General features: G+C 43.3%; 1 protein-coding gene across 1 annotated transcript in view; it reads left to right on the top strand.

Moving 5' to 3' along the window:
• Positions 1-21,869: 21,869 nt before the first annotated feature.
• ATP10A (ATPase phospholipid transporting 10A (putative)) overlaps positions 21,870-24,881 on the top strand; it is a 174,953-nt gene continuing 171,941 nt past the window's right edge. The window contains 1 exon segment of the mRNA XM_067755780.1: positions 21,870-22,500. Coding sequence (XP_067611881.1) covers positions 22,031-22,500 — 470 coding nt within the window. The 5' untranslated portion in view covers positions 21,870-22,030.

Here is a 24,881-nt window from a genome sequence, read left to right as displayed (position 1 = left end):
ACATTAAATGCAAAAACATTCACATTATAGGGGTCCCAGAAGGAGAAGAGAGAGAGAAAGGACCTGAGAAAATATTCAAAAAGGTTATAGTCAAAAACTTCCCTAACCTGGGAAAGGAAATAGCCACCTAAGTCCAGGAAATGCAAAGAGTCCCATACAGGATAAACCCAAGGAGAAACATGCCGAAACACATAGTAATCAAACTGGCAAAAATTAAAGACAAAGAAAAATTATTGAAAGCAGCAAGGGAAAAATGACAAATAATGTACAAGGGAACTCCCATAAGGTTAACAGCTGATTTCTCAGCAGAAACTTTAAAGCCAGAAGGGAGTGACATGATATACTTAAAGTGATGAAAGGGAAGAACCTACAACCAAGATTACTCTACGCAGCAAGACTCTCATTCAGATTTGATGGAGAAATCAAAAGCATTACAGACAAGCAAAAGCTAAGAGAATTCAGCGCCACAAAACCAGCTCTATAACAAATGTTAAAGTAACTTCTCTAAGTGGGAAACACAAGAGAAGAAAATGACCTACAAAAACAAACCCAACTCAATTAAGAAAATGGTCATAGGAACATACATATCAATAATTACCTTAAACGTGAATGGGTTAAATGCTCCAGCCAAAAGACACAGGCTTGCTGAATGGATACAAAAACAAGATCTATCTGTATGCTGTCTACAAGAGACCCACTTCAGACCTAGGGACACATACAGACTGAAAGTGAGCGGATGGAAAAAGATATTCCATGCAAATGAAAATTGAAAGAAAGCTGGAATAGCAATACTCATATCAGATAAAATAGACTTTAAAGTAAAGAATGTTACAAGAGACAAGGAAGGACACTACATAATGATGAAAGGATCAATCCAAGAGGAATATATAACAATTATAAATATAGATGCACCCAACATAGGAGCACCTGAATACATAAGGCAACTGCTAACAGCTATAAAAGAGGAAATCCAAAGTTACACAATAATAGTAGGGACTTTAACATCTCCCTTACACCAATGGACAGATCTTCCAAAATGAAAAAAAATAAGGGAATGGAAGTTTTATTTATTTATTTATTTATTTTTGCAGTACGCAGGCCTCCCACTAGCGTGGCCTCTCCTGTCGCGGAGCACAGACTCCGGACGCGCAGGCTCAGCAGCCATGGCTCACGGGCCCAGCTGCTCCGCGGCACATGGGATCCTTCCAGACCGGGGCACGAACCCGTGTCCCCTGCATTGGCAGGAGGACTCCCAACCACTGCGCCACCAGAGAAGCCCGGAAATGGAAGCTTTAAATGACACAATAGACCAGATAGATTAAATTGATATTTATAGGACATTACATCTAAAAACAACAGATTACAATTCTTCTCAAGTGCGCATGGAACATTCTCCAGGACAGATCACATCTTGGGTCACAAATCAAACCACAGTAAATTTAAGAAAACTGAAATCATATCATGCATCTTTTCTGACCACAACGCTATGAGATTAGAAATGAATTACAGGAGAAAATAATAAAAAACACAAACACAGGGAGGCTAAACAATACGTTACTAAATAACCAAGAGATCACTGAAGAAATCAAAGGGGAAATCAAAAAATACCTAGAGACAAATGACAATGAAAACATGACAATCCAAAACCTGTGGGATGTGGCAAAAGCAGTTCAAAGTGGCAAGTTTATAGCTATACAAGCCTACCTCAAGAAACAAGAAAAATCTAAAATAAACAATCTAACCTTGCACCTAAGGGAACTAGAGAAAGAAGAACAAACAAAACTAAAAGTTAGCAGAAGGAAAGAAATCATAAAGATCAGAGCAGAATTAAATGAACTAGAAACAAAGAAAACAATAGCAGAGATCAATAAAACTAAAAGCTTGTTCTTTGAGAAGATAAACAAAATTGATAAACTATTAGTCAGACTCATCAAGAAAAAGAGGGAGAGGACTCAAATCAATGAAATTAGAAATGAAAAAGGAGAAGTTACAACAGACACCGCAGAAATACAAAGCATCCTAAGAGACTACTACAAACAACTCTATGCCAATAAAATGGACAGCTTGGAAGAAATGGACAAATTCTTAGAAAGGTATAACCTTCAAAGACTGAACCAGGAAGAAATAGAAACTATGAACAGACCAATCACAAGTAATGAAATGGAAACTGTGGTTAAAAATCTTACAACAAACAAAAGTCCAGGACCAGATGGCTTCACAGGTGAATTCTATCAAACATTTAGAGAAGAGATAATACCCATCCTTCTCAAACTCTTCCAAAAAATTGCGGAGGAAGGAACACTCCCAAACTCATTCTATGAGGCCATCATCACCCTGATACCAAAACCAGACAAAAATACTACAAAAATAGAAAATTACAGACCAATACCACTGATGAATATAGATGCAAAAATCCTCAAAAAAATACTAGCAAACAGACTCCAACAACACATTAAAAGGATCAAACACCATGATCAAGTGAGATTTATCCTAGGGATACAAGGATTCTTCAATATATGCAAATCAATCAGTGTGATACACCATATTAACAAATTGAAGAATAAAAGCCATATGATCATCTCAATAGATGCAGAAAAAACTTTTGACAAAATTCAACACCCATTTATGATAAAAACTCTCCAGAAAGTGGGCATAAAGGGAACCTACCTTAATATAATAAAGCCATATACGATAAACCCACAGCAAACATCATTCTCAGTGGTAAAAAACTGAAAGCATTTCCTCTAAGATCAGGAAAAAGACAAGGATGTCTACTCTCACCACTATTATTCAACATAGTTTTGTAAGTCCTAGCTACAGCAATCAGAGAAGAAAAGAAATAAAAGGAATACAAATCAGAAAAGAAGAAGTAAAACTGTCACTGTTTGCAGATGACATGATACTATACATAGAGAATCCTAAAGATGCCACCAGAAAACTACTAGAGGTAATCAATGAATTTGGTAAAATTCAATGAATTTGGCAGGATACAAAATTAATGCACAGAAATCTCTGGCATTCCTGTACACTAATGATGAAAAATCTGAAAGAGAAATTAAGGAAACACTCCCATTTACCATTGCAACAAAAAGAATAAAATACCTAGGAATAAACCTACCTAGGGAGACAAAAGACTTGTATGCAGAAAACTATAAGACACTGGTGAAAGAAATTAAAGATGACATAAACAGATGGAGAAATATACCATGTTCTTGGATTGGCAGAATCAACATTGTGAAAATGACTCTACTACCCAAAGCAATCTATAGATTCAATGCAATCCCTATCAAATTACCAATGGCATTTTTTACGGAACTAGAACAAAAAAATCTTAAGATTTGTACGGAGACACAAAAGACCCCGAATAGCCAAAGCAGTGTTGAGGGGAAAAAACGGAGCTGGAGGAATCAGGATCCCTGACTTCAGACTATACTACAAAGCTACAGTACTCAAGGCAATATGGTACTGGCACAAAAACAGAAACATAGATCAATGGAACAAGATAGAAAGCTCAGAGATAAACCCACACACCTAAGGTCAGCTAATCTATGACAACAGAGGCAAGGATATACATTGGAAAAAAGAAAGTCTCTTCAATAAGTGGTGCTGGGAAAACTGGAGAGCCACATGTAAAAGAATGAAATTAGAACACTCTCTAACACCATACACAAAAATAAACTCAAAATGGTTTAAATAAACTCAAAGTGGATTAGAGACCCAAATGTAAGACTGGACACTATAAAACTCTTAGAGGAAAACATAGGAAGAACACTCTTTGACATAAATCACAGCAAGATCTTTTTTGATCCACCTCCTAGAGTAATGGAAATAAACATAAAAATAAACAAATGGGACCTAGTGAAACTTCAAAGCTTTTGCACAGCAAAGGAAACCATAAACAAGAGGAAAAGACAACCGTTAGAATGGGAGAAAATATTTGCAAACAAATCAATGGACAAAGGATTAATCCTCAAAATATATAAACAGCTCATGCAGCTCAATATTAAAAATACAAACAACCCAATCCAAAAATGGGCAGAAGACCTAAATAGACATTTCTCCAAAGAAGACATACAGATGGCCAATAAGCACATGAAAAGCTGCTCAACGTCACCAATTATTAGAGAAATTGAAATCAAAACTACAATGAGGTATCACCTCACACCAGTTAGAATGGGCATCATCAGAAAATCTCCAAACAACAAATGCTGGAGAGGGTGTGGAGAAAAGGGAACCCTCCTACACTGTTGGTGGGGATGTAAATTGATACAGCCACTATGGAGAACAGTGTGAAGGTTCCTTAAAAAGCTAACAAATGAATTACCATATGATCCAGCAATCCCACTACTGGGCATATACCCAGAGAAAATCATAATTCAAAAAGGCACATGAGCCCCAATGTTCATTGCAGCACTATTTACAATAGCCAGGTCATGGAAGCAACCTAAATGCCCATCACCAGACGAATGGGTAAAGAAGAAGTGGTACATATATACAATGGAATATTACTCAGCCATAAAAAGGAATGAAATTGGGTCATTTGTTGAGACATGGATGGGTGTAGAGACTGTCATACAGAGTGAAGTAAGTCAGAAAGAGAAAAAAAATATCGTATATTAACACATATATGTGGAGCCTAGAAAAATGATACAGATGAACTGGTTTGAAGGGCAGAAATTGAGACAGATGTAGAGAACAAACTTATGGACACCAAGATGGGAAGAGGCGGGGGGCGTGTGGGGTGAGTGGTGTATTGAATTGGGTGATTGGGATTGACATGTATACACTGATGTGTATAAAATTTATGAGTAATAAGGACCTGCTGTAAAATAAATAAATAAAATTAAATTTAAAAATTAAAAAAAAAAAACACAAAAAACAAACAAAGCACAAGGAAATGGTGAAGATAATGGCAATGCTGCTGGGCTATTAAAGGAGTTCAATCTTTCTTTCTGATTTGAGAAAATGTCTCTATGAAAAGTGGTATCAGCCCTTTTGTGCCTGAAAAAAGGTTAAGTGTCACCACCCTAATTACCATGATGTCCCACTCAGCAGAAAGCAAAAGCTATTGTTCGTCAGGTGATATGCTAGGTTATTAGTTTTCTAAATAAACAGGATTTTATTCAAGTAAAGTAAAAAAAAAATATTGACATAGAGATATTCAGATTTCCTATTCCTCTTGAAGTTATTCACTTCATCTAATCTGTTGACTATATTGGCATAAAGTTATTTGCAATGTTTCTTCATTACTCTTTTAATACCTGGAGGTTGTAGTGATAATGTAATTCCATTTAACTTCTCCTTTTTGTGCTATTTTTGTCATATATTTTAAATTCAGTTGTTATAAAGCTCACAATAAATTGGTATAATGTTTGCTTAAACAATCATTTGCGTTTTAAAAAATATTAACAAATTAAGAATATTATTTGGAAATAGAGTCATTGCAGTGTAATTAACTAAGATGAAGTCATACTGGAGAGGGTGGCCCAAATCCAATATGACTGGTGTCTTTATAAAAAGGGGAAGTTTGGAGACAAACGTGCACACAAGGGGAACACCATGTAAAGATGAAGGCAGAGATCTACAAGCCAAGAAATGCCAAAGATGGCCAGCAAACCAGCAGCAGCTGGGAGAGAAGCCAGGACTAGGTTCTCCTTCACGGCCCTCAGATGGAGCCAACCCTGCTGACCCCTTGATGATGGGCTTTCAGGCTCCAGACTGTGAGATAATACATATCTCATTATGTGAGATAATACATTTCTGCCAGACTGTGAGATAATACATTTCTGTACCCCAGTTTGGGATACTTTTTTACAGCAGCCCCAGCAAACTCATACAGGGATATATTGCTCTACATTTTGTTCACATCCAATAAATGAGATATAACACATATCATTACTACACATATTCTTTTCCAACTTCCCTCTTTCACGCATTAATGTATAGATATCCTTCACCAGCGCATTCAATTCTACCTCATTTTTTAAAAATGGCTACCTAGTATGCATAGTATGAACATACCTTTTCTCTCTTGAAATGTTATTTACCTTTTATATGTTATATGTTAGGCTTTTATAGTACAGAAGTATTCACTTATATAGTTGATCTTGTTCTTTATGGCTTCTGGGTTTTGTTGTTTAGGAAGTTCTTTTCACTCCAACATCTTAAAGATAGTATATATTTCTATGATATTTTTCCTTTATAAAGTTTAAATAGTTAATCCAACTAGAATTTATTTTAATTTATGGTGTGAGATTAGACTTTTTTTCCCTAGTCAAATTTTCCAATATAATATATCGAATAGTTCTTCCTTTCCTCAATTGATTTAAAACTCTACATATATCATAGACTAAATTTCCATAAAAACAGAAATTTGTTACTGGGCTCTATTTTTATACCAGTTATACATTAATTCATGAAAACCAGAAATTATAGCTTTAATTGATGTAAAGTATGATATATCCCTTTTTTTACATTTCAATTTACAGTGTTTGTGTGTCCCACCTTTTAAATATATCATTTGATATATAAATTTTATGTTAGATATGTTTGTTACAAAGTATAATGATATACTTAAATAGTAGTTATCTATTACTGTGAAACAAATTACCCCAAAACTTAGTGGCTTAAAACAACAGCCATCATTTATTATATCCCAGTTTCTGTGGATCAGGAATTCAGGAGAGGTTAGCTGGTGGTTCTGGTATGGGGTCTTTCATGGCCCTGGAGACCTCAGCTCCTCACTGTGTGGATCTCCCATCGGGCGGTGTGAGTGCCCTCCAGCTTAGCAGCTGGCTTCCTCCAGAACAAGTGATCCAAGAGAATGGAGGCAGAAACGGCAATATCTTCTGACCAAGCCTAGAATAACACATTGTCATGTCCTCAGTATCCTCGAACACCAGGAGATGGGGCTCACTGGGGCCCCTGGATGCAGCACAGGAAACAGTCCACTCCTAATAACTTACATCTACTAGTGTGTCCTGTCCTAATCACAGCCCCCTGCCTCCCTTTGATATTTATCATTTCACCCTGTTTTTTTTTTTTAATGTCTGCATTTTCAAAAAGTTTTATTTTGAGATAATTGTAGATTCATATGCAATTGTAAGAAATAATACATGGAGCTCCACTACATCCTTCACTGAATGTTATTCAGTGTTAACATCTTGTATAATTATGGTACAATATCACAACCAGAAAATTAACATGATAAAATTTATTTACTTTATTCAAATTTCACCATGCACTCATGTTTTACGTGCACTCATGTGTGGGTATGTATGTACATGTGTTTAGTTCTATGCAATTTTGTTTCATGTGTAGATTCATCTTATCACTGCTACTGTCAAGATGCAGAACAGGTCCATCACAAGGACCCCTAGGGATACCCTTTTATAGCCACAGCCACTTCCCTTCTTTTCTCCTCCCAAACCACTGGCAACCACACTGGCTCTCCATCTCTAGTATTTCATCATCTCAAAAATGGAATGGAATCACACAGTATGTAACCCTTTTTTTTGTTGTTGTTTGTTCGGGTTTTTGTTTGTTTGTTTGTTTAGCAGAGAAAGGTTTATTGCAAGGCTCAGCAAGGAGAACGCGGAGATCCTACTCAAAAGGCCCAAACTCTAGTATGTAACCTTTTGAGGTTGGCCCTTTGTTTCACTAAGCATAATCCTCTTGAGATCCATCCAAGCTGTTGTGTGCATCAATAGCTCATTCATTTTTTTGCTCAGTGGTTAATTCCATGAAATGGATGTACCATCATTTGTTTATCCGTTTACCTGTTACAGGCATTTGGTTTGTTTCTAGTTTCTAGATTTTATGGATAAAGTTGTTGCTGTGAACATTTGTGTACAGGTTTTGTGTGAATGTAAGTTTTAATTTATTGGGGATAAATGCCTAAGAGGGCAATTGCTGAATTGCATGGTAAGCACTAGTTTCGTTTTCTAAGAAACTGGTTTATCACATATAAAATGTGCTGAATAATATTTAGCTCAGTATTACTCATATTTGTGCTGTGTAAGAACAGTGTTGTTCTGTATGTAATCTTCTAGGACTTACTATTTCACTGAACATTAGGCTTCCAAGATTTCTCCACTTTGTTGCATGTACCTGCAGTTTATTCATTTTCATAGCCCCACACATTTTTTACTTTGTGACTGTATTACTGTCCACAGGCAGTGGTGGAACAAGTCGCTCCAATTGTGAACAAATACACTATTTACAATGGAAGTGTTCACGGGCAACGTTTCTTTGGGCTGATTCTTAGAGATGGGGGTGCTAAGATTTAAGGACTTTGAATGTTCAACTTTCAGATGAAACACCAAAACACTAACTGAAGTGGGTATACCAATTCATACTTCCACTGGTGAAGTTTAAAAGTTTCCTCTAGAGAGGGTGTGGAGAAAAGGGAACTCTCCTACACTGTTGGTGGGAATGTAAATTGGTGCAGCCACTATGGAGAACAGTGTGGAGGTTCCTTAAAAAACTAAAAATAGAACTACCATATGATCCAGCAACCCCACTCCTGGGCATATACCCAGAGAAAACCATAATTCAAAAAGATACATGCACCCCAATATTCATTGCAGCACTATTTACAATAGCCAGTACATGGAAGCAACCTAAATGTCCATCGACAGATGAATGGATAAAGGAGATGTGGTCATATATACAATGGAATATTAGACATAAAAAGGAATGAAATAATGCCATTTATAGCAACATGGATGGACCTAGAGATTATAATACTAAGTAAAGTAAGTCAGGCAGAGAAAGACAAATACCATATGATATCACTTATATGTGGTATCTAAAAGAAGATACAAATGAACTTATTTACAAAACAGAAATAGACTCACAGAGGAAACAAACTTATGGTTACTAAAGGGAATAGTTGGAGAGGAGGGGAGATAAATTAGAAGTTTGGTATTAGCAGATGCAAACTATTACCTATAAAATGGATAAAAAACAAGGACCTACTATATAGCACAGAGAACTATATTCAATATCTTGTAATAACCCTATAAATGGAAAAAAATCTGAAAAAGAATATGTATATACATATATATAACTAAATCACTTTGCTGTACACTTGAAACTAACAGAACATTGTAAATTAACTATACTTAAATTTTAAAAATTACTGAGTGAAAAAAAATGTTCCATCTAGTCCACATTCTCAAAAGCCTTAAGTATTGTTTGGCTTCTTAATTTTTGTCAATGCAGTATGTTATTAATTTCTTATCTCCAAAATTTTTTTCATGTTTATCTCCATTTATTCTTCAGTTACTTATATTCAATTTGTCAAGTTGAAAAAAAAATCCAGTTGCAATTAGTTTGGAAAATGCACAAAATCAACAGGTTAATTTGAGAGGTGCACCCAGGGACACGGCATACTTCTATCTTTATTTAGATCTTCCTTTATCACCTCAGTAAAATGTCATGTTCACCAGCCACGTGTTCACATGTTCCTCATCTCTAATATTGGGATAAAAATCCTTCTGCCTCAGGGCAGGATGATGGAGATAAAGGCTATAAAGTGATCAGCACACACCGATCAGGTATTACTTGCTCCCCAAAGGTTAGATGTTACTGCTGCTATTGTCGAGGGTTGTTATGCTTATTTGCAAACAGCCCAAACAGATTTTTAATTGCTTTTCATTAGGTATTTTATATTTATTCTAAAAATGAGGCCCGTTGGTTGATTCATTACATTTTCCAATTGGCTTTTGGTTGTATATGAGAAACCTACTGATTGTATGTCTTTATCTTGCCATTGGTGATATTACTAACCATATTACTAACCACTTTCTTGGATACAAGCCATGATGTTGCAAAGAGTGATAAACTGTGCCTTTTTCTTTTCCAATATTTATACCTATACATATTACTATAGGGTAAGAAACTATAAATAAACTATAAACGGTTCCTTCACAATTACACGTTCTGATTTTAATGGGGGTTTTGCTAGCCTTGTAGAACAAATTGAGAGGTCTCAATATCTTTCTATACTATATTATGAATACAATTTAAAACTAAACTATTTGAAGTTTCAGCAGAATTTGTCAAATGTTCTCCATTGGGTGCTTTTGGAGGATGGATTTCTGAGGACACTTTCAAGATCTTCTGGGGCTGGTTAATCTATTCAAAATGTTTTCTTAGCAAACCAGGCAACCAACAAGAGATTAATTTCCAAAATATACAAACAGCTCATATAGCTCAATATCAAAAAACAAACAAAAGAACCCAATAAAAACTTAGGCAGGGCTTCCCTGGTGGTGCAGTGGTTGAGAGTCCACCTGCCGATGCAGGGGACATGGGTTCGTGCCCCGGTCCGGGAAGATCCCACATGCCGCGGAGCGGCTAGGCCCGTGAGCCATGGCCGCTGAGCCTGCGCGTCTGGAGCCTGTGCTCCGCAACGGGAGAGGTCACAACAGTGAGAGGCCCGCGTACCACAAAAAAAAAAAAAAAAAAAATTAGGCAGAAGATCTAGAAAGACATTTCTCCAAAGAAGACATACGGATGGCCAACAGGCACATGAAAAGATGTTCAACATTGCTAGCTATTAGAGAAATGCCAATCAAAACTACGATGAGGTATCACCTCACACCAGTCAGAATACCATCATTAAAAAATCTACAAATAATAAGTGTTGTAGAGAGTGTGGAGAAAAAGGAACCCTCTGGGCTTCCCTGGTGGTGCAGTGGTTAAGAATCCACCTGCCAATGCAGGGGACACGGGTTCGAGCCCTGGTCTGGGAAGATCCCACATGCCCTGGAGCAACTAAGCCCATGTGCCATGACTACTAAGCCTGCACTCTAGAGTCCATGAGCCACAACTACTGAGCCTGCGAGCCACAACTACTGAAGCCCACACACCTAGAGCCCGTGCTCCACAGCAAGAGAAGCCACTGCAATGAGAAGCCTGCACACTGCAACGAAGAGTACCCCCTGCTCAGCGTAACTGGAGAAAGCCTGCACGCAACAACAAAGACCCAACACAGCCAAAAATAAATAAATAAATATTTTTAAAAAAATGAACCCTCTTATACTGTTGGTGGGAATGTAAATTGATGCAGCCACTATGGAGAGCAGTATGGAGGTTCCTTAAAAAACTAAAAATAAGAGTTACCATATGATCCAGGAATCCCACTTCTGGGCATATATTCGGAGAAAACTCTACTTTGAAAAGATACGTGCATCCCAATGTTCATAGCAGCATTATTTACAATAGTCAAGACATGGAAACAACCTAAATGTCCATAGACAGATGAATGGATAAACAAGATATGGTGTGTGTATGTGTATATATATATATATATATATATATATATATATATATACAATGGAATATTACTCAGCCATAAAAAAGAATGAAATAATGCCATTTGCAGCAACAAGGATGAACCTAGAGACTATCATACTAAGTGAAATAAGCCAGACAGAGAAAGACAAATATTATATGTGTGGAACAAAGAAAAATGATACAGATGAACTTATTTACAAAACTCACAGACATAAAAAACAAACTCATGGTTACCAAAGTGGAAGGGGGAAGGGATAAATTAGGAATCTGGGATTAACATATACACACTACTATATATAAAATAGGTAACCAACAAGGATCTACTGTATACAGGGAACCATACACAACATTTTGTAATAACCTATAAGGGAAAATAATCTGAAACTAATACAACATTGTAAATCAACTATACTTCCATAAAAATAAAAGTTTTCTTATTCCCGAGTCACTTATTCTAGTTTATATTTTCTAATTGTAGAAAGTAGAAAAATAACACTAATATATAAAGGCAGATTATGTTCATTTCATAGATATATTACCACAAATAGTAAGCTACATTTTTTTGTTGTTCAGAAAACAAGCATGAATGGCTGCCTCTCTGAACTTTTGAATGTCTGGCAATGCATTTAATTGCCAGGACAGTTGAATATCAATTTGACTAATATAGAAATCTGTATTCAAAATCTGCCTCCCGTGGAAGAGTGTTGCAGTTTTTCCATCACGTGAGGAAGGTAAATGTTTATCTGCTGAGTATGTTCCAGAGGCAGCCCTGTGAGGCACTCTCCTGGCACCAGGACGCATGGCAGCAGTGACCAAGCAGCCCCCAAGCCCGGGCTGGTGGAGCTCAGGTCTTGAGCTGCAGAAGAGCGCCCACAAACAGCACATCAGGCGTGAGTCACAGCAGGGAGGGGACAAGCCAGGCTGCTAGGGAGAGGGGCCTGCAGAGTCCTGTCCCAGACGCTGGACTCTGCTCTCTGATGTCTTCCTCCTTCTGGGTCCTGGCCTCATTACCTTTGCTTTTTGTTCACTCTCTGATGCTTCCAAACAGATTTTCTATTAATGTTTTGTCCATTTTTTCTAGATGTCCTCTGAAGTGTTGGTCCAATTTACCTTGTCAACCATTAGCACAGGCATCTGGGAGGGAATTTTCTGGATCCATCCTCCACATTTCTAGCCTCTTCTCTGCTGTTTTCATTTCTTCATCTTTATGCCCTGCATTCTAAAATATTTCCTCAGTTTACCATCCAGATTACTAATTTTTCCCCTCTATTATATTTTTTAAATTATGATAAAATACACATAAATATAACATTTGCCATCTTAGCCATTTATGATGTACAGTTCAGTGACAGCAAGTACATTCACATTGTGTATTATGTTTTTAAAAACTATGTAACCAGCCCTGCCTTTGCTCCAAAGCTTTTACTATTTTTAATTTATTGTTTCTCATTTGCTTCTTTCTCATGGCAATTCTATACATGGGCTGGACTTTGGGATCTTTTTTAAGGATAATAATGATTTTTAATGTTATTCTGTGTTCTGTGTTGGCTCTGTATTCTCTCAGAGAGGACAAACTTGTGTGGAGTTGTTTTCTTTCTCTCATGTTACTAGTTCTGCTCAAGGATCTGGTGACTCTTGACTGTTTAATAAGTTCATACTTAACAACTGCAGATGTAGACCAGAGTCTAAACCCAACTGCATGTAGAATCACCCACATATAACTGGTCTGGAGCGAGACTTGGGTGTTGGTGTGATTTTGAAGCTCAGCAGGGGTCCCTCATGTGCATCAGGCAGTGAGGGCAACTAGTAGAAATAATGGGCCTGGAGTCTAGAGCAGCACCCTGGTCCTTATAATGCAGGGATTATGGACCTCCTTTCCTCCCCAGATGCCCCAGCACGGCTCGTGCTCCCAGACCTTCTCTTCAGATTTGGGACATTTCCAGGGGGAATATTTGGAAAACACTTTTTAAAAAGCTTCCTTGCCTACTTGACTATATAATGCATTCCCTTATATTCATTAGACTTCTTCACCAACCCACTTTCACCTGCTTTGTATCTCCAGGCATCCCTTTCTATCTTCTGAAGATACCTTCCCCAGTTTCCCAGCACAACTATACAGTTAAATGTATCATCTGTCTTTCACAAGAAATTTAGTTTGGAGAAAAGGAGAACAAATTGTGCACAGGCAAGCATTCTAAAATAGAATGTTTACTTGAGTCTTGGTGAATTTGGCATTTCTGGGATTTGGGACATTATCATGGATCATTAACCAATTAATCTAACCTAATATTCTACAGCTCTATACTTTGATAATTTTTAAATAAATGTTAATTAATTAACATTTATTTAAAATCACATTATTAATGCCAGCATCTGTGCCTTGTTAATAAATGGCCAGCATCTGTGCCTGCTTTTATACATTTCACATTTCAAACTTTCTTATGCCTTTTTTTTAAAAATTAGGGGCAGTCACAGAGTAAATATTAAACAAATGTTGTTAGTTTAAAACGTTGAGAATGTGATTGTCACTTAGTCCAGAAGTATTAATTAAGCAAGCATCACACCATCAAAGGGGCTGATTCTCGGTACATGAAAGCTGGACACAGTTTTCAGGACTGCCTCGTCCAATTCTCTACGTTGTTCAGTGAGAATGTCACACCAGGGTCTCTTCTATACACTCTATTTACGCTCTGTCTGTAGGTGCCAGCTTCTCATCACATAGCTCTAAATTACAGGTCTCTTTTGATGTTGCCCAGATCTGTATCTCTGGTGCTGGCCTCTCCTGTGATGTTGAGACCTCACTATCTCACTGCCTACTTGGCATCTGTTTGAGGTCCAACAGGCACCTCACACTTAGCATGGGGTATGCTACCTTTGTGTTTTCTTCCCCAAACTTGTTCTTCCCTTTAAGGGTGGAAAAACTTTTCCTTCTTTCCTCCTAGGTTCTGTGGCTGGTCTAATAGTTAAACTGACATAAGACAAATTAATAGGAGAAAAACACATGTAATTTTTGTACATAAAAGAAGAGACTCAAAGAAGCGACCAAAGCAGGCAGTTTTAGACCTTTTAGGCAAAGAAACAATGCATTTGTGAAGAATTGATGAGACAAAGGGGTTTGGGCTCAGAGAGTAAACGGTGAAGAAGTAAAAAGGTTTGTGTATATAGCCTTCTCAGTCCTAAAATTCCTTCTTTCTTTCTTTTTTTTTGGCAGCACTGCGCAGCTTGTAGGATCTCAGTTCCCCAACCGTGGATTGAACCCAAGCCATGGCTGTGAAAGCCCGGAATCCTAACCACTAGACCACTAGGGAACTCCCCTAAATTCCCTATTTCTGGTGATAAGTATGCTTTCTACCCTCCTGTTACAGGGAGGGTATCTTCACATGGGATATTTATTTCCTGATTTCAGGGGGACAAAGGAGGGTCAAAGTGTCCTTCTTGCACTGGCTGTTTCTCAAGTAACTTTAATTCAAAATAATCAATGTGCCAAAGTGGCATATTTTAGGGTGGCATACTCTGCTCCCCTTCATCCCCAAGTTATTAACTAAACTCTTAAGTGTTACTGTTGATTCACCTCATTTCCTCATTCAAACATCCAACCTGTTGGCCCATCAATTAACTCTACAGCAAGTCCCCTACAAACAAATGTGTTCCACTCCAAGAGCATGTTCGTAAGTCCAATTTGTTCGTTAAGTCCAACAAAGTTAGCCTAGGTACCCAGCTAACACAATCGGCTATATAGTACTGTACTGTAATAGGTTTATAATACTTTTCACACAAATAATGCATAAAAAACAAACAAACACAAAAATAAAGAAAACATTTTTAATCTCACAGTATAGTACCTTGAAAAGTACAGTAGTGCAGTATAACAGCTGGCATACAGGGGCTGGTATCGAGTGAACAGGCAAGAAGAGTTACTTACTGGAGGAGGGAGAGGAGGTGGGAGATGGTAGAGCTGAAGGATCGTCAGCAACAGGAGACGGAGGGCAAGCTGCAATTTCACTCACACCTGACGCTGATGGCACAGGTTCTGGTTGCTTGCTGTATTCAATTCTATCTACCCTCTTGAAAAAGTGATGTCTGGGTAGTAGCTCTTTATTTCTCATCATAGATTACATGGTAGCACTGGATGGCATTCTGAACAGCTGCTGCAACCTTCGTGTACTGTTCTACATTCGGGTCCTGTGCCTCAAAAACTAGCAGTGCCTCCTCAAATAAGGAAAATCCCCTTGTCATTTCCTGTGTCATGAATCTCTTCGGTTCTTCAGTTGCTTCTTCTTCCTCTTGTTTCTCTGTGTCCTTTCTCTGGGCCCCCAATTCCATCAGGCCTTCATTAGTAAGCTCCTCATGTTGCACAGCAAGGAGTTCAATGAAGTCGTCCTCTTGCAGACCTAGCTCCAGCTTCTCGCTGAGGGTCACTAAGTTGATGAAAACCTCTTTGGACTCCTCATCCACTTTCCCAAATCCATGAAAATCATGAACAAATTGCAGGCAAAGTTCTTCCAAACCCCATTCATGGTGACGGCCATAACCTCACGCCAAGCAAAGTCAATGTTTTTTATGGCCTTGTAGACAGTATAGTCCTTCCAAAATTGTCACAAGGTTGTTCCTGATTCATCACTCACCTTTACTGCCTGATGAAAAGTGTGACATAAATAATATTTCTTGAAAGTTGCTGTAAGTCCCTGGTGCATAGGTTGGATCAGTGACGCAGTATTTGATGACAGATGCACTACTTTGACATTGGGATGAAAGTCGTCCATGAATGGGGGGTGGCCCAGAGCATTGTCAAGCAGCAAAAGAATGTTGAATGGGACATCCTTCTCCAAGTAATATTTCTCTACCTCCAGCATAAAGTGGTGGAAAAACCAATGTACGCCAGACACATGAACTAACTTACATGATTGGACCCGTGAACACACGTTCGCACCTTTGAAAGTTTGCAACTGAAGGTCTGTATGTAAGGGACATACTGTACCTGGAAGACATACTTCCAATTTTTCTACGGTCTATCCATTGCCTGGGTCTAAGCCACCTCCTATTTAATCCACTGCCTTGCTTGCTCCCACTGGGCTCCAAGTCCATCTTCCATCTTTTAAAAGGGAAAATCAGATTCTTTCATCTCATGCCTTTGTTGGGGCAGTCCGTGGCTTCCTGTTGCCCTTGGAACGAATCTAGAGAGGCCTGTCCCTTCCAAAGGCAGGTGAAGCCCTGCACGCTGGCCTCTGTGCCCCAATCCCACTCCCAGCCACGCTGTCCTCCACCCACATCCTGCTCTTTGACCCCAGACTGACATCTCTGGCTGGGCCTCCCTGCTGAGCTGGGATGTGTGCACCTGTGCACCCCTGCCTCCTGCACCTCAGCTCTTGGGCCCAGTGCCCACCTGCAGCACCCTTCCCCCCACTCCCCACACTGTCCTCCTGCCTCAGCAACTCAAGTTTTTAGCTAGACATCCTCAACTCCCTTCTTTCTTTCAGACACCACGCCCAGGCCACCAGCAGATTCTGCTTGCTTGAGTAGCCGCTTTCCAGCCTCCACCATGACCACCCCCGCCTGAGCCACCGTCCCCTGTCCAGGGTCACTGCAATGGCTTCTGACGGCCTCTCTCTACTGCTCTCACTCCTCTGCATTCTATTCACACAACAGCTGATGATCTGTTTCTTTTTATATAAATTTATTTTATTTTTATTTATTTATTATTTTTGGCTGTGTTGGGTCTTTGTTGCTGCGCGTGGGCTTTCTCCATCCACTTGTGGTGAGCAGGGGCCACTCTTCGTTGCGGTGTGTGGGCTTCTTATTGGGGTGGCTTCTCTTGTTGCGGAGCAGGGGCTCTAGAGAGTATGGGCTTCAGTAGTCGTGGCGCGTGGGCTCAGTAGTTGTGGCTCACAGGCTCTAGAGCACAGGCTCAGTAGTTGTGGCGCACGGGCTTAGTTGCTCTGTGGCATGTGGGATATTCCCAGACCGGGGATGGAACCCCTGTCCCCTGCATTGGCAGATGGATTTTTTTTTTTTTTTTTTTGCAGTACGCGGGCCTCTCACTGCTGTGGCCTCTCCCGTTGCGGAGAACAGGCTCCGGACACGCAGGCTCAGCGGCCATGGCTTACGGGCCCAGCCGCTCTGCGGCATGTGGGATTCTCCCGGACCGGGGCACGAACCCGTGTCCCCTGCATCGGCAGGCAGATTCTCAACCACTGCGCCACCAGGGAAGACCAGGCAGATGGATTCTTAACCACTGCACCACCAGGGAAGCCCCAGCCGATGATCTTTGAAAACCTGAGTCCAGTCACATGAGTCCTCCACCCAAACCCTTCTTAGCCTCCCTTCTCACTCAGCTAAAAGCCAAAATGATCACCGTGATCCTCCAGGCCCTCCAAGAGCCCACCCTGGGGCCCTAGTCACCTAGCCCATCTTCTGGGCCCAGAACCCCACCCTCTCCTGCACTTGGCGTTTCTTCTCCCAGACATCTGTGTAGCTTGTTTCCTTAGCCTCTGCTCAGGGCTGCCTAGGAGAGGCCCACTCCAACAGCCCTAGCTACAGTAAGCCAAGCACACCCCTCCCCGCCGGGTTGCCCGTGCCCCTCCATTTCCTGTGCCCGCCTTGTTGGTATTCCCACAGGAGAACACAGTGTTCCAGAGAGCAGGGACTTAGTGGTGTTCCCAGAGTGTCCTGTTTAGTGGCTGCCTTTGTTATGGGACACTGATTCCAATATGTATGTGTGTGTGAATTCACCAGCTAGTGTCCTACAGTTCATCTCAATTATGACACCATCTACCTGACGAGAGCGTCTGATCCCACAGGGTAACGGCTCAGTCTCACAAGACTGCTCCCACTTCAGGAGACAATCACAAGTTCAGGTTTGTCAGCTGTCCTTCTGGCAATAGATCAACTATAGATTCTGGCTATAGATTGGAGGTTCCCAGAGACCCCCCTTCCTTGAGTTTGACTGATTTGCTAGAGTGGTTCACAGAACTCAGGAAAACATTTTACTTACTAGATTACCAGTTTATCATAATAGGATATAACTCAGGAACACGCAGATGGAAGAGGTGCACAGGGCAAGGTGCGGGGAAAGCACAGAGTATCCATGCCCTTTGTGAGCCCTCAACACTCCCAGAATCTCCACATGATCACCACCCTAGAAGTTCTCCAAACACAGTCCTTTGGGTTTTTATGGAGGCTTCATTACATAAGAGTGATTAAAACCTTTGATTAATGGTAATTGATTCAACCCCCATGATCCCTCCCCTCCCCAGAGGTCAGAGGGTGGAAAATTCCAAACTTCTAATCACTTAGATGGTTCCCTGGCAATCTGCCTCTATCCTTAGGGGCTTTCTAAAAGTCACTTCATTAACATAAACCCAGGTGTGGTTGAAAGGGGTTTGTTATGAATATCAAGGCACCTTTATAGCTCTTATCACTTAGGAAATTCCAAGGGATTAGGAGCTCTGTGCCAGAAACCAGAAATGGAGACAAAGACCAAATATATATTTCTTATTATAGATCACAATATCACACTGCGTCTTCTACTAGAATGTTAGATCCGTGAGACAACTCTCCCCTGCGGCCCCAGTGCCTATGAATGACGCCAGGCACATGCAGGTGATGAATAAGTATTTGCTGAGTGAGGACAATGAAAGATATTTGCCTGGGGGTCAGCAGCAGGGCCTCCTTAGAACTCAGGTGTCCAGAGGGCCAGCCTGGGAGTCCATCCAAGCCTGGTCCTGGCCCAGGAAGCTAAGAGTCTGAGAGTTTGGCTGACAGAAGACATCCAAACCCAAAACCCGTGCAGAACAGTCTAAGAGAGGCTTACATACCACTACACATATGTCAGAATACAAGTAATTCCATGAGGTTCATGGAGCATGCAGTGTGGAAACCTTCAAGGACAGATGAACTAGGCCTTAGTGGAAATACTTAATTTGGATTGGTGAAGAGCAGGTGGGGAGAGAGTCCAGGCTTAGGGAGCAGTGTGACTCACAGAACCTTGGAACCTTAGAGCAGAACACAGATGGGAAAGAACAAGGCCTGTTCTGAGAAGGGTAAGGAGACCTCTCCCTTGGGGCTGGTGGGGAGGAGGGCAGGGCAGAGTTAAATTAGCAAGTTGGTGCCTGTTCCCTGAGGGTCTCAAGGGACCTCTGCCTGAGGAGCCAGGCTTTGACTTTGTAAGCAGCAGGGGACTCCTGTAAGCTCCCGGGTAAGAAAATGAATTGAAGTAGTCAAGGAAGTCAAGTAACCGCTTTGGCCACCTGGGGACTGGCTGTAGCTGGGAGACTGGAAGGCAGGGAGACCCACCCAGAGGCCCTGGGGGCAACCCTGGGGATACTGTAGGGATGGGAAATGGAGGGAACCAGCAGGCCCTGGGACCTCGCTGGGTTGGGGGATGGAGGAAAATGTGGATCCATGAGTTAGTCCCTGGACACCAGGGAAATTGTGGTCCTTCATGGGCTGTTAACACTCAATTTGGGATGCCACTGGTCCACTGTGAGATCTGATTTCTTTCCCTGAAAATGCAGGCACTTCAGTCAAAATTTTCTCTGATTTGGGCCTTTGATGTATGATGATGTACCATACATCAATATGGTACCCCCAGGAATGGTGGAAGGAAAGAGGCTTGATCAATGACATGGATCATTTTCTTAGTACCTGTCACTCTACCCTCCTCAAGCTGGATTCTAGTAAATATTGTGGTCCATGGCAAGGTTCCCTGTAGAGATGGAGCCCCTGTCCTGGCTGGATGGGGTGTAAGCCAGGGTACGGGAGGTGAGGACCATCCTGATAGAGCGTCATGGGGAAGAGGTAAGTGATTTTGTGGGACTCGAGGGACATTGTTCCAGCTAATGATTAAGAACTCTCCAGACAATAGGGGCTTCTTAGACAATGGGTGAATTTCCAGGATGTCCGGCCCCCTTCCGAGAAGGAGGGAGATAACAAAATGTAAAAAAGGTGTCTGTCAAAGACCAATCAGGCAGCTGGGGAGAAGGAGGGAGATAACAAAATGTAAAAAAGGTGTCTGTCAAAGACCAATCAGGCAGCTGGGGAGAAGGAGGGAGATAACAAAATGTAAAAAAGGTGTCTGTCAAAGACCAATCAGGCAGCTGGGGACAAGTTCCCTCTCTGGTCCGAGCCTAAGCCGGGACCAATCAGCAGGAGAACACAACCAAATCTATAATTTGCATACGGGGAAGTGGGAACCTATAAAACTGACATATTCGCGCCCGAAAGGGTTTTTCTTCTTCGACCTCCTGCATGAGGACCAAGGAACCCCGGTGCACCGGCCTTCAATAAACCTCTTGCGTTTTGCATCGACTTCCGACTCTTGTTGTTTCCTGGGCGAGTCGAAACTCCTAGGAGACCGCGCAGGTCTAACAATTTGAGCAAAGCCAGGGAAGTGACTTGTCAGCGGGCACACGAGGGAGGAACTCAGGCCAGCAGAGGCTGCTGAGGTGGTCCCTTGGGAGATGATGGTGTCCCAATGCAGTAAGAGAAATGAGGGGCTGGCCTGAAGGAGGAGGAGGAGGCCAACAGCTCCCCAAATCCAGATAGGCAGCACCCAAAAGTACTCCTCTCACCCAAATTCCTAGCCATGGTCTCCTGGGCAAGAAATCCCTGCTTCTCGCAACTGTACTTCTAAAGTGGCCAAACTGTCACCGCTGGCTGTAGTACATCTGGGGGCGAGTCTTACTGTCTCCACTTGGGACTCCCCATACCTTCTGCCATGCCCAGCCTCTGCCCACCCTTCACACACTGCTCTCTCTGATTCCCTATGAATACTGAGGGGAGCCCTTTGCACCAACAGACACGTCTGCCACACCCTTCTGGGCCCCCCCTTCCCCTTCCAACAACCATCTTCAATGCCCCGTCACAGTCTGGGTCATAGAGGCCACTTCAGAACCAGAGCATACAAGGTATATTTTGGCCCTCAGGGTTTACCAGAGAGGAAAAGAGATAGAAATAAAGCAAACCAAAGCCTGCCTTTGCTTAGCGAAATATTCCTCCCTTCAATTAAGGGGAAAAAAAGAAAAAAGAATCCTATTTAGGGAAGTAAGGAAAGGCAGTGATGATCATAAAAGTTCAAAGTCTAGTTCACCCAAGAAGTGAATCTGAAAGGGCAGGGTAAGGAAGAGTGTAGAGACAATGAAGAATCCTCTTGGGGTCCCAGGAGCAGATGTCCTTGGTAAATAAGACATAAAAATCGTAGCATTGGTTTGGTATGCCCTGATTCATTTGAACTTTGATTCTAGTTTACTCCAGGAGGCTCCCAGCCTCCTGCACGGACTCGGGAAGAGCCCGCCAGCCTAGGGGGGCTGCGGTCCTTTTCTCCCACACTCTGCCGCCTCCTCTCTCCTCCGGTGGTGGACCGAACTGATGCTTCTGGGAAACGAAACTAAGCTGCTCTAAAGTTTCCAGCTCGGCTTTTTGTTTCCCGCTCTCCGCGGTGTCCCACTCTGGGCGCGGCGCGGGGCGGGGCCGGGAGCCGCCAGGGCGGAAAGGGCCGGGAGGGTGCGAGGACAAGGGGTCTCTGTGCGGCGCCCGGCCCCGACGGCGGGCGGGCTGGCTGGCTGGCTGGGCTGGGCTGGGCTGGGCGGGGCGGCAGCTAACCGCGTCTCTGTGCGTCCCGCAGGCGGGGAACCCGCGCCGCCGCGCCGGGCCGCCGGCGATGATCACCTAGGAGGCTGGCGCGGGCGGGCGCGAGCGGCGGAGGAGCCGGGCGCGGCGATACGCGGCCATGGAGTGGGAGCTGGCGGCGGCTGAGGAGCCCGGGACCCCGGGACGGCGGCGGCGGCGGCGACGGCGGCGGCGCCGGGAGGTCAGGACGCGCACGGTGCGCTCCAATCTGCTGCCGCCCCCGGGCGCCGAAGACCCTTTGGCGAGCGCGGCCAAGGGCGCGCGGCGGCGGCGGCGGTGCGGGGGCGCCCAGCACCTGGCCGACAACCGGCTCAAGACCACCAAGTACACTCTGCTGTCCTTCCTGCCCAAGAACCTGTTCGAGCAGTTCCATCGCCTGGCCAACGTGTACTTCGTCTTCATCGCGCTGCTCAACTTCGTGCCGGCGGTGAACGCCTTTCAGCCCGGCCTGGCACTGGCGCCCGTGCTCTTCATCCTGGCGGTCACGGCCTTCAAGGACCTGTGGGAGGACTACAGCCGTCACCGCTCCGACCAAGAGATCAACCACCTGGGCTGCCTCGTCTTCAGCAGGTGAGCGGAGTGGGCGGGGCGGCGCTGGGTCCGCGCAGGGCCGGGGCGCTCCCGGAAACTTGGCGTTGGGCGCGGCGTGAGTGGCACGGGGTGGGGAGCCCCGGAGAGAGCGACTCAACTCTGGGCGGAGGGCCGGGCCTCGAGGGGCCGGGGGCCGAGCCGGGACTCTGCGACTCTGGTCGCGGAGAGCAAGAAACCATAGATGTAGGGGCGCGGGGGTACCCTATCCTTGATTGTCACTCGGACGCCGCTTCTGAGCCTAGGGATCCCAGGGCTGGAATCCAGAGGCAGCTGGGCGTCCTCATTCCCAGCCGCTCCTGCCTTATAAGTAAAAAGGAGGGAAACCTATTCCCGGGCGCCCCAGCCTGAAGTCCCAGCCTCTATCTTCAGCCAGGCTCCAAGCGCCAGGATGTTGAACGACTTTAACAACCTACACAGGAATGAATGTAAAGCTCGGTCTTAGATAACATTTCGTCTTGGGGCAACAGAGTGAAACTGCCGCCAAGTGCCGACACGCCAGTTAAAAGGGCAGGGGTAGTAACAGCGGCGTCCATCCATTGACATGAGCTGTGAGCAGGCCACCCAGCTGGGTGCCATCCCATAGTTGACTGTTTAGTTTTTAAAAAATTAACCTCAGTTTCCAGATGGAAAGACTGAGGCTTTGAGGGGTTTTTCAAGCCCCGTCCACAGTTAGTACCAAGGAATGTACTTCTTCTGGGCTCCTCCTGTACCTCCCTAAAGTTTTGGATCCTCAGGCGGGACCTGTCTGGGATGCTTCTGTCTCTTCTCTCTTTACACTCCCCACCCCAAGAGAGGCACTTGGCTGCATACCCATCTTGGAGCTGTGTCTAGTAGTGGAGTCCACCTTAAGGCCGCATCGCTCAGGAAGGCAGATGGTCTTGGCCTCCATCCAGAGCTCAGCCCATCTTTCCCTCCTGTTGTCTTTGCTTGCGTCTCGGTGTAGGGGCTGATATGGGCCTCTGAGGTGAAGGACATTAGCCTTGTTCAGCCACCATTACATGTGAGCGGACTCCAGGAAGCCCCTTGTACTCTCAGTGGGCCATGGTTATTCCTGCCTCTTAGGATAGTTTAGACGAAGACCATGAATGCGTTTGAGTATCTCTAACCCTCCCAGCAGCACTGATTGTGCCTTATACTTATTTTACAAATGAATAAACAGAAGTTCAGAGAGGTTAAGTAACTTGGCCAAAGCCACACAGCTGCTATGTAGTAGTATTAGAATTTGACCCAGGTCTTCCCGACTTCACAGCTTTTACGATATTCTGGTGCTTGTGCTTCTTAAATTTATGTAAGAATCAGCCTGAGGAGCTTATTAAAAATAACAGTTTAACAACTTGAATCCCAGGCTCATCTGGGATTGGGCCCAGGAATCTGTGTATTTAATTAGCACAGAGGTGATGCTTATATCATGACCCACTTTTGAGTAATGCTGCCTGCTTGCTGTCAAGGGGTACCCATTGTCCAGTCAGCAAGCATGACATCGATAGAAAGGGCTGTGGGGTTTCCTGGCTTCTGTTCCCCAGGCTCCTGAAGCCAAGAAGGGAGGGGGCACCCTTACGCAGATGTCCTCAGGGTCCCCCGTTTCAGCACTCCAATCTGTTCTGCTCACCATGACCCCGGTGGGGCTCCAGGTTTTAGTCTTTACACATGTATCACTTCCTGTTATTACTCAGCTGGTAGCTCCTGTAGCCTCCTTTTTAGGAATACTTAGGCCTCAAGAAACAGTTTATTTTCAGCTAACAAAGTGCTTTCCACCCGTGAAGTCAATTAACCCTTAAAACAACCGTCACCCACAACATGCCCATGAGAAAACTCAGACTGGAACCCCAAAGCAATCTCTGGACTCCATGACCTCGGAATGCTTCATGGGATTCTGAAACCTTCATCTTCCTCGTGGACCCACCCATCTCCGTTCGCTTCCCCTTCTACCCTGACCTGACCTGGGTTCTCAAAAGCTGGGTACAGTCCTCGGGGGCGAGGCCTCAGGGATAATGGTGCTTTCAGGAGGAGTTCCCCAGAACCTCCCAGTTCCCAAGTCAAATTCCTTGAATGCTTTCCTGGGGAGAGAATTGGCCTTCTTCCTAAGGAGGCTCCGTGGGTGTGAGATGGTGGCAGCTGTGTGTGGAGAGGAGGCCTGTCTGGAGGAGAGCCATCCCTTTTCAGAAGCCAGGTCAAACTTCTCTGGGCCCAGAAAGTCTGGGATGGGTGTTTTCCGGCCTAGGTTTTGAGTCCTGTGGATGTCCGAGCCCTCCCCGTCCTCCGATTGCATTCCACGCTGCATGTGGCTGCCTTGCTGCTGTTGCCCATCAGCTCAAACCAATACCCTGAGCTCTTCCTCACTGAGCCAGACCCAGGCCAGG

This window comes from Pseudorca crassidens, chromosome 1, assembly GCF_039906515.1.
Source record: "Pseudorca crassidens isolate mPseCra1 chromosome 1, mPseCra1.hap1, whole genome shotgun sequence".
Classification (NCBI taxonomy): Eukaryota; Metazoa; Chordata; class Mammalia; order Artiodactyla; family Delphinidae; genus Pseudorca; species Pseudorca crassidens.
Note: the sequence above shows the minus strand (reverse complement) of the source record. Positions and strands in the feature narration are given on the sequence as shown.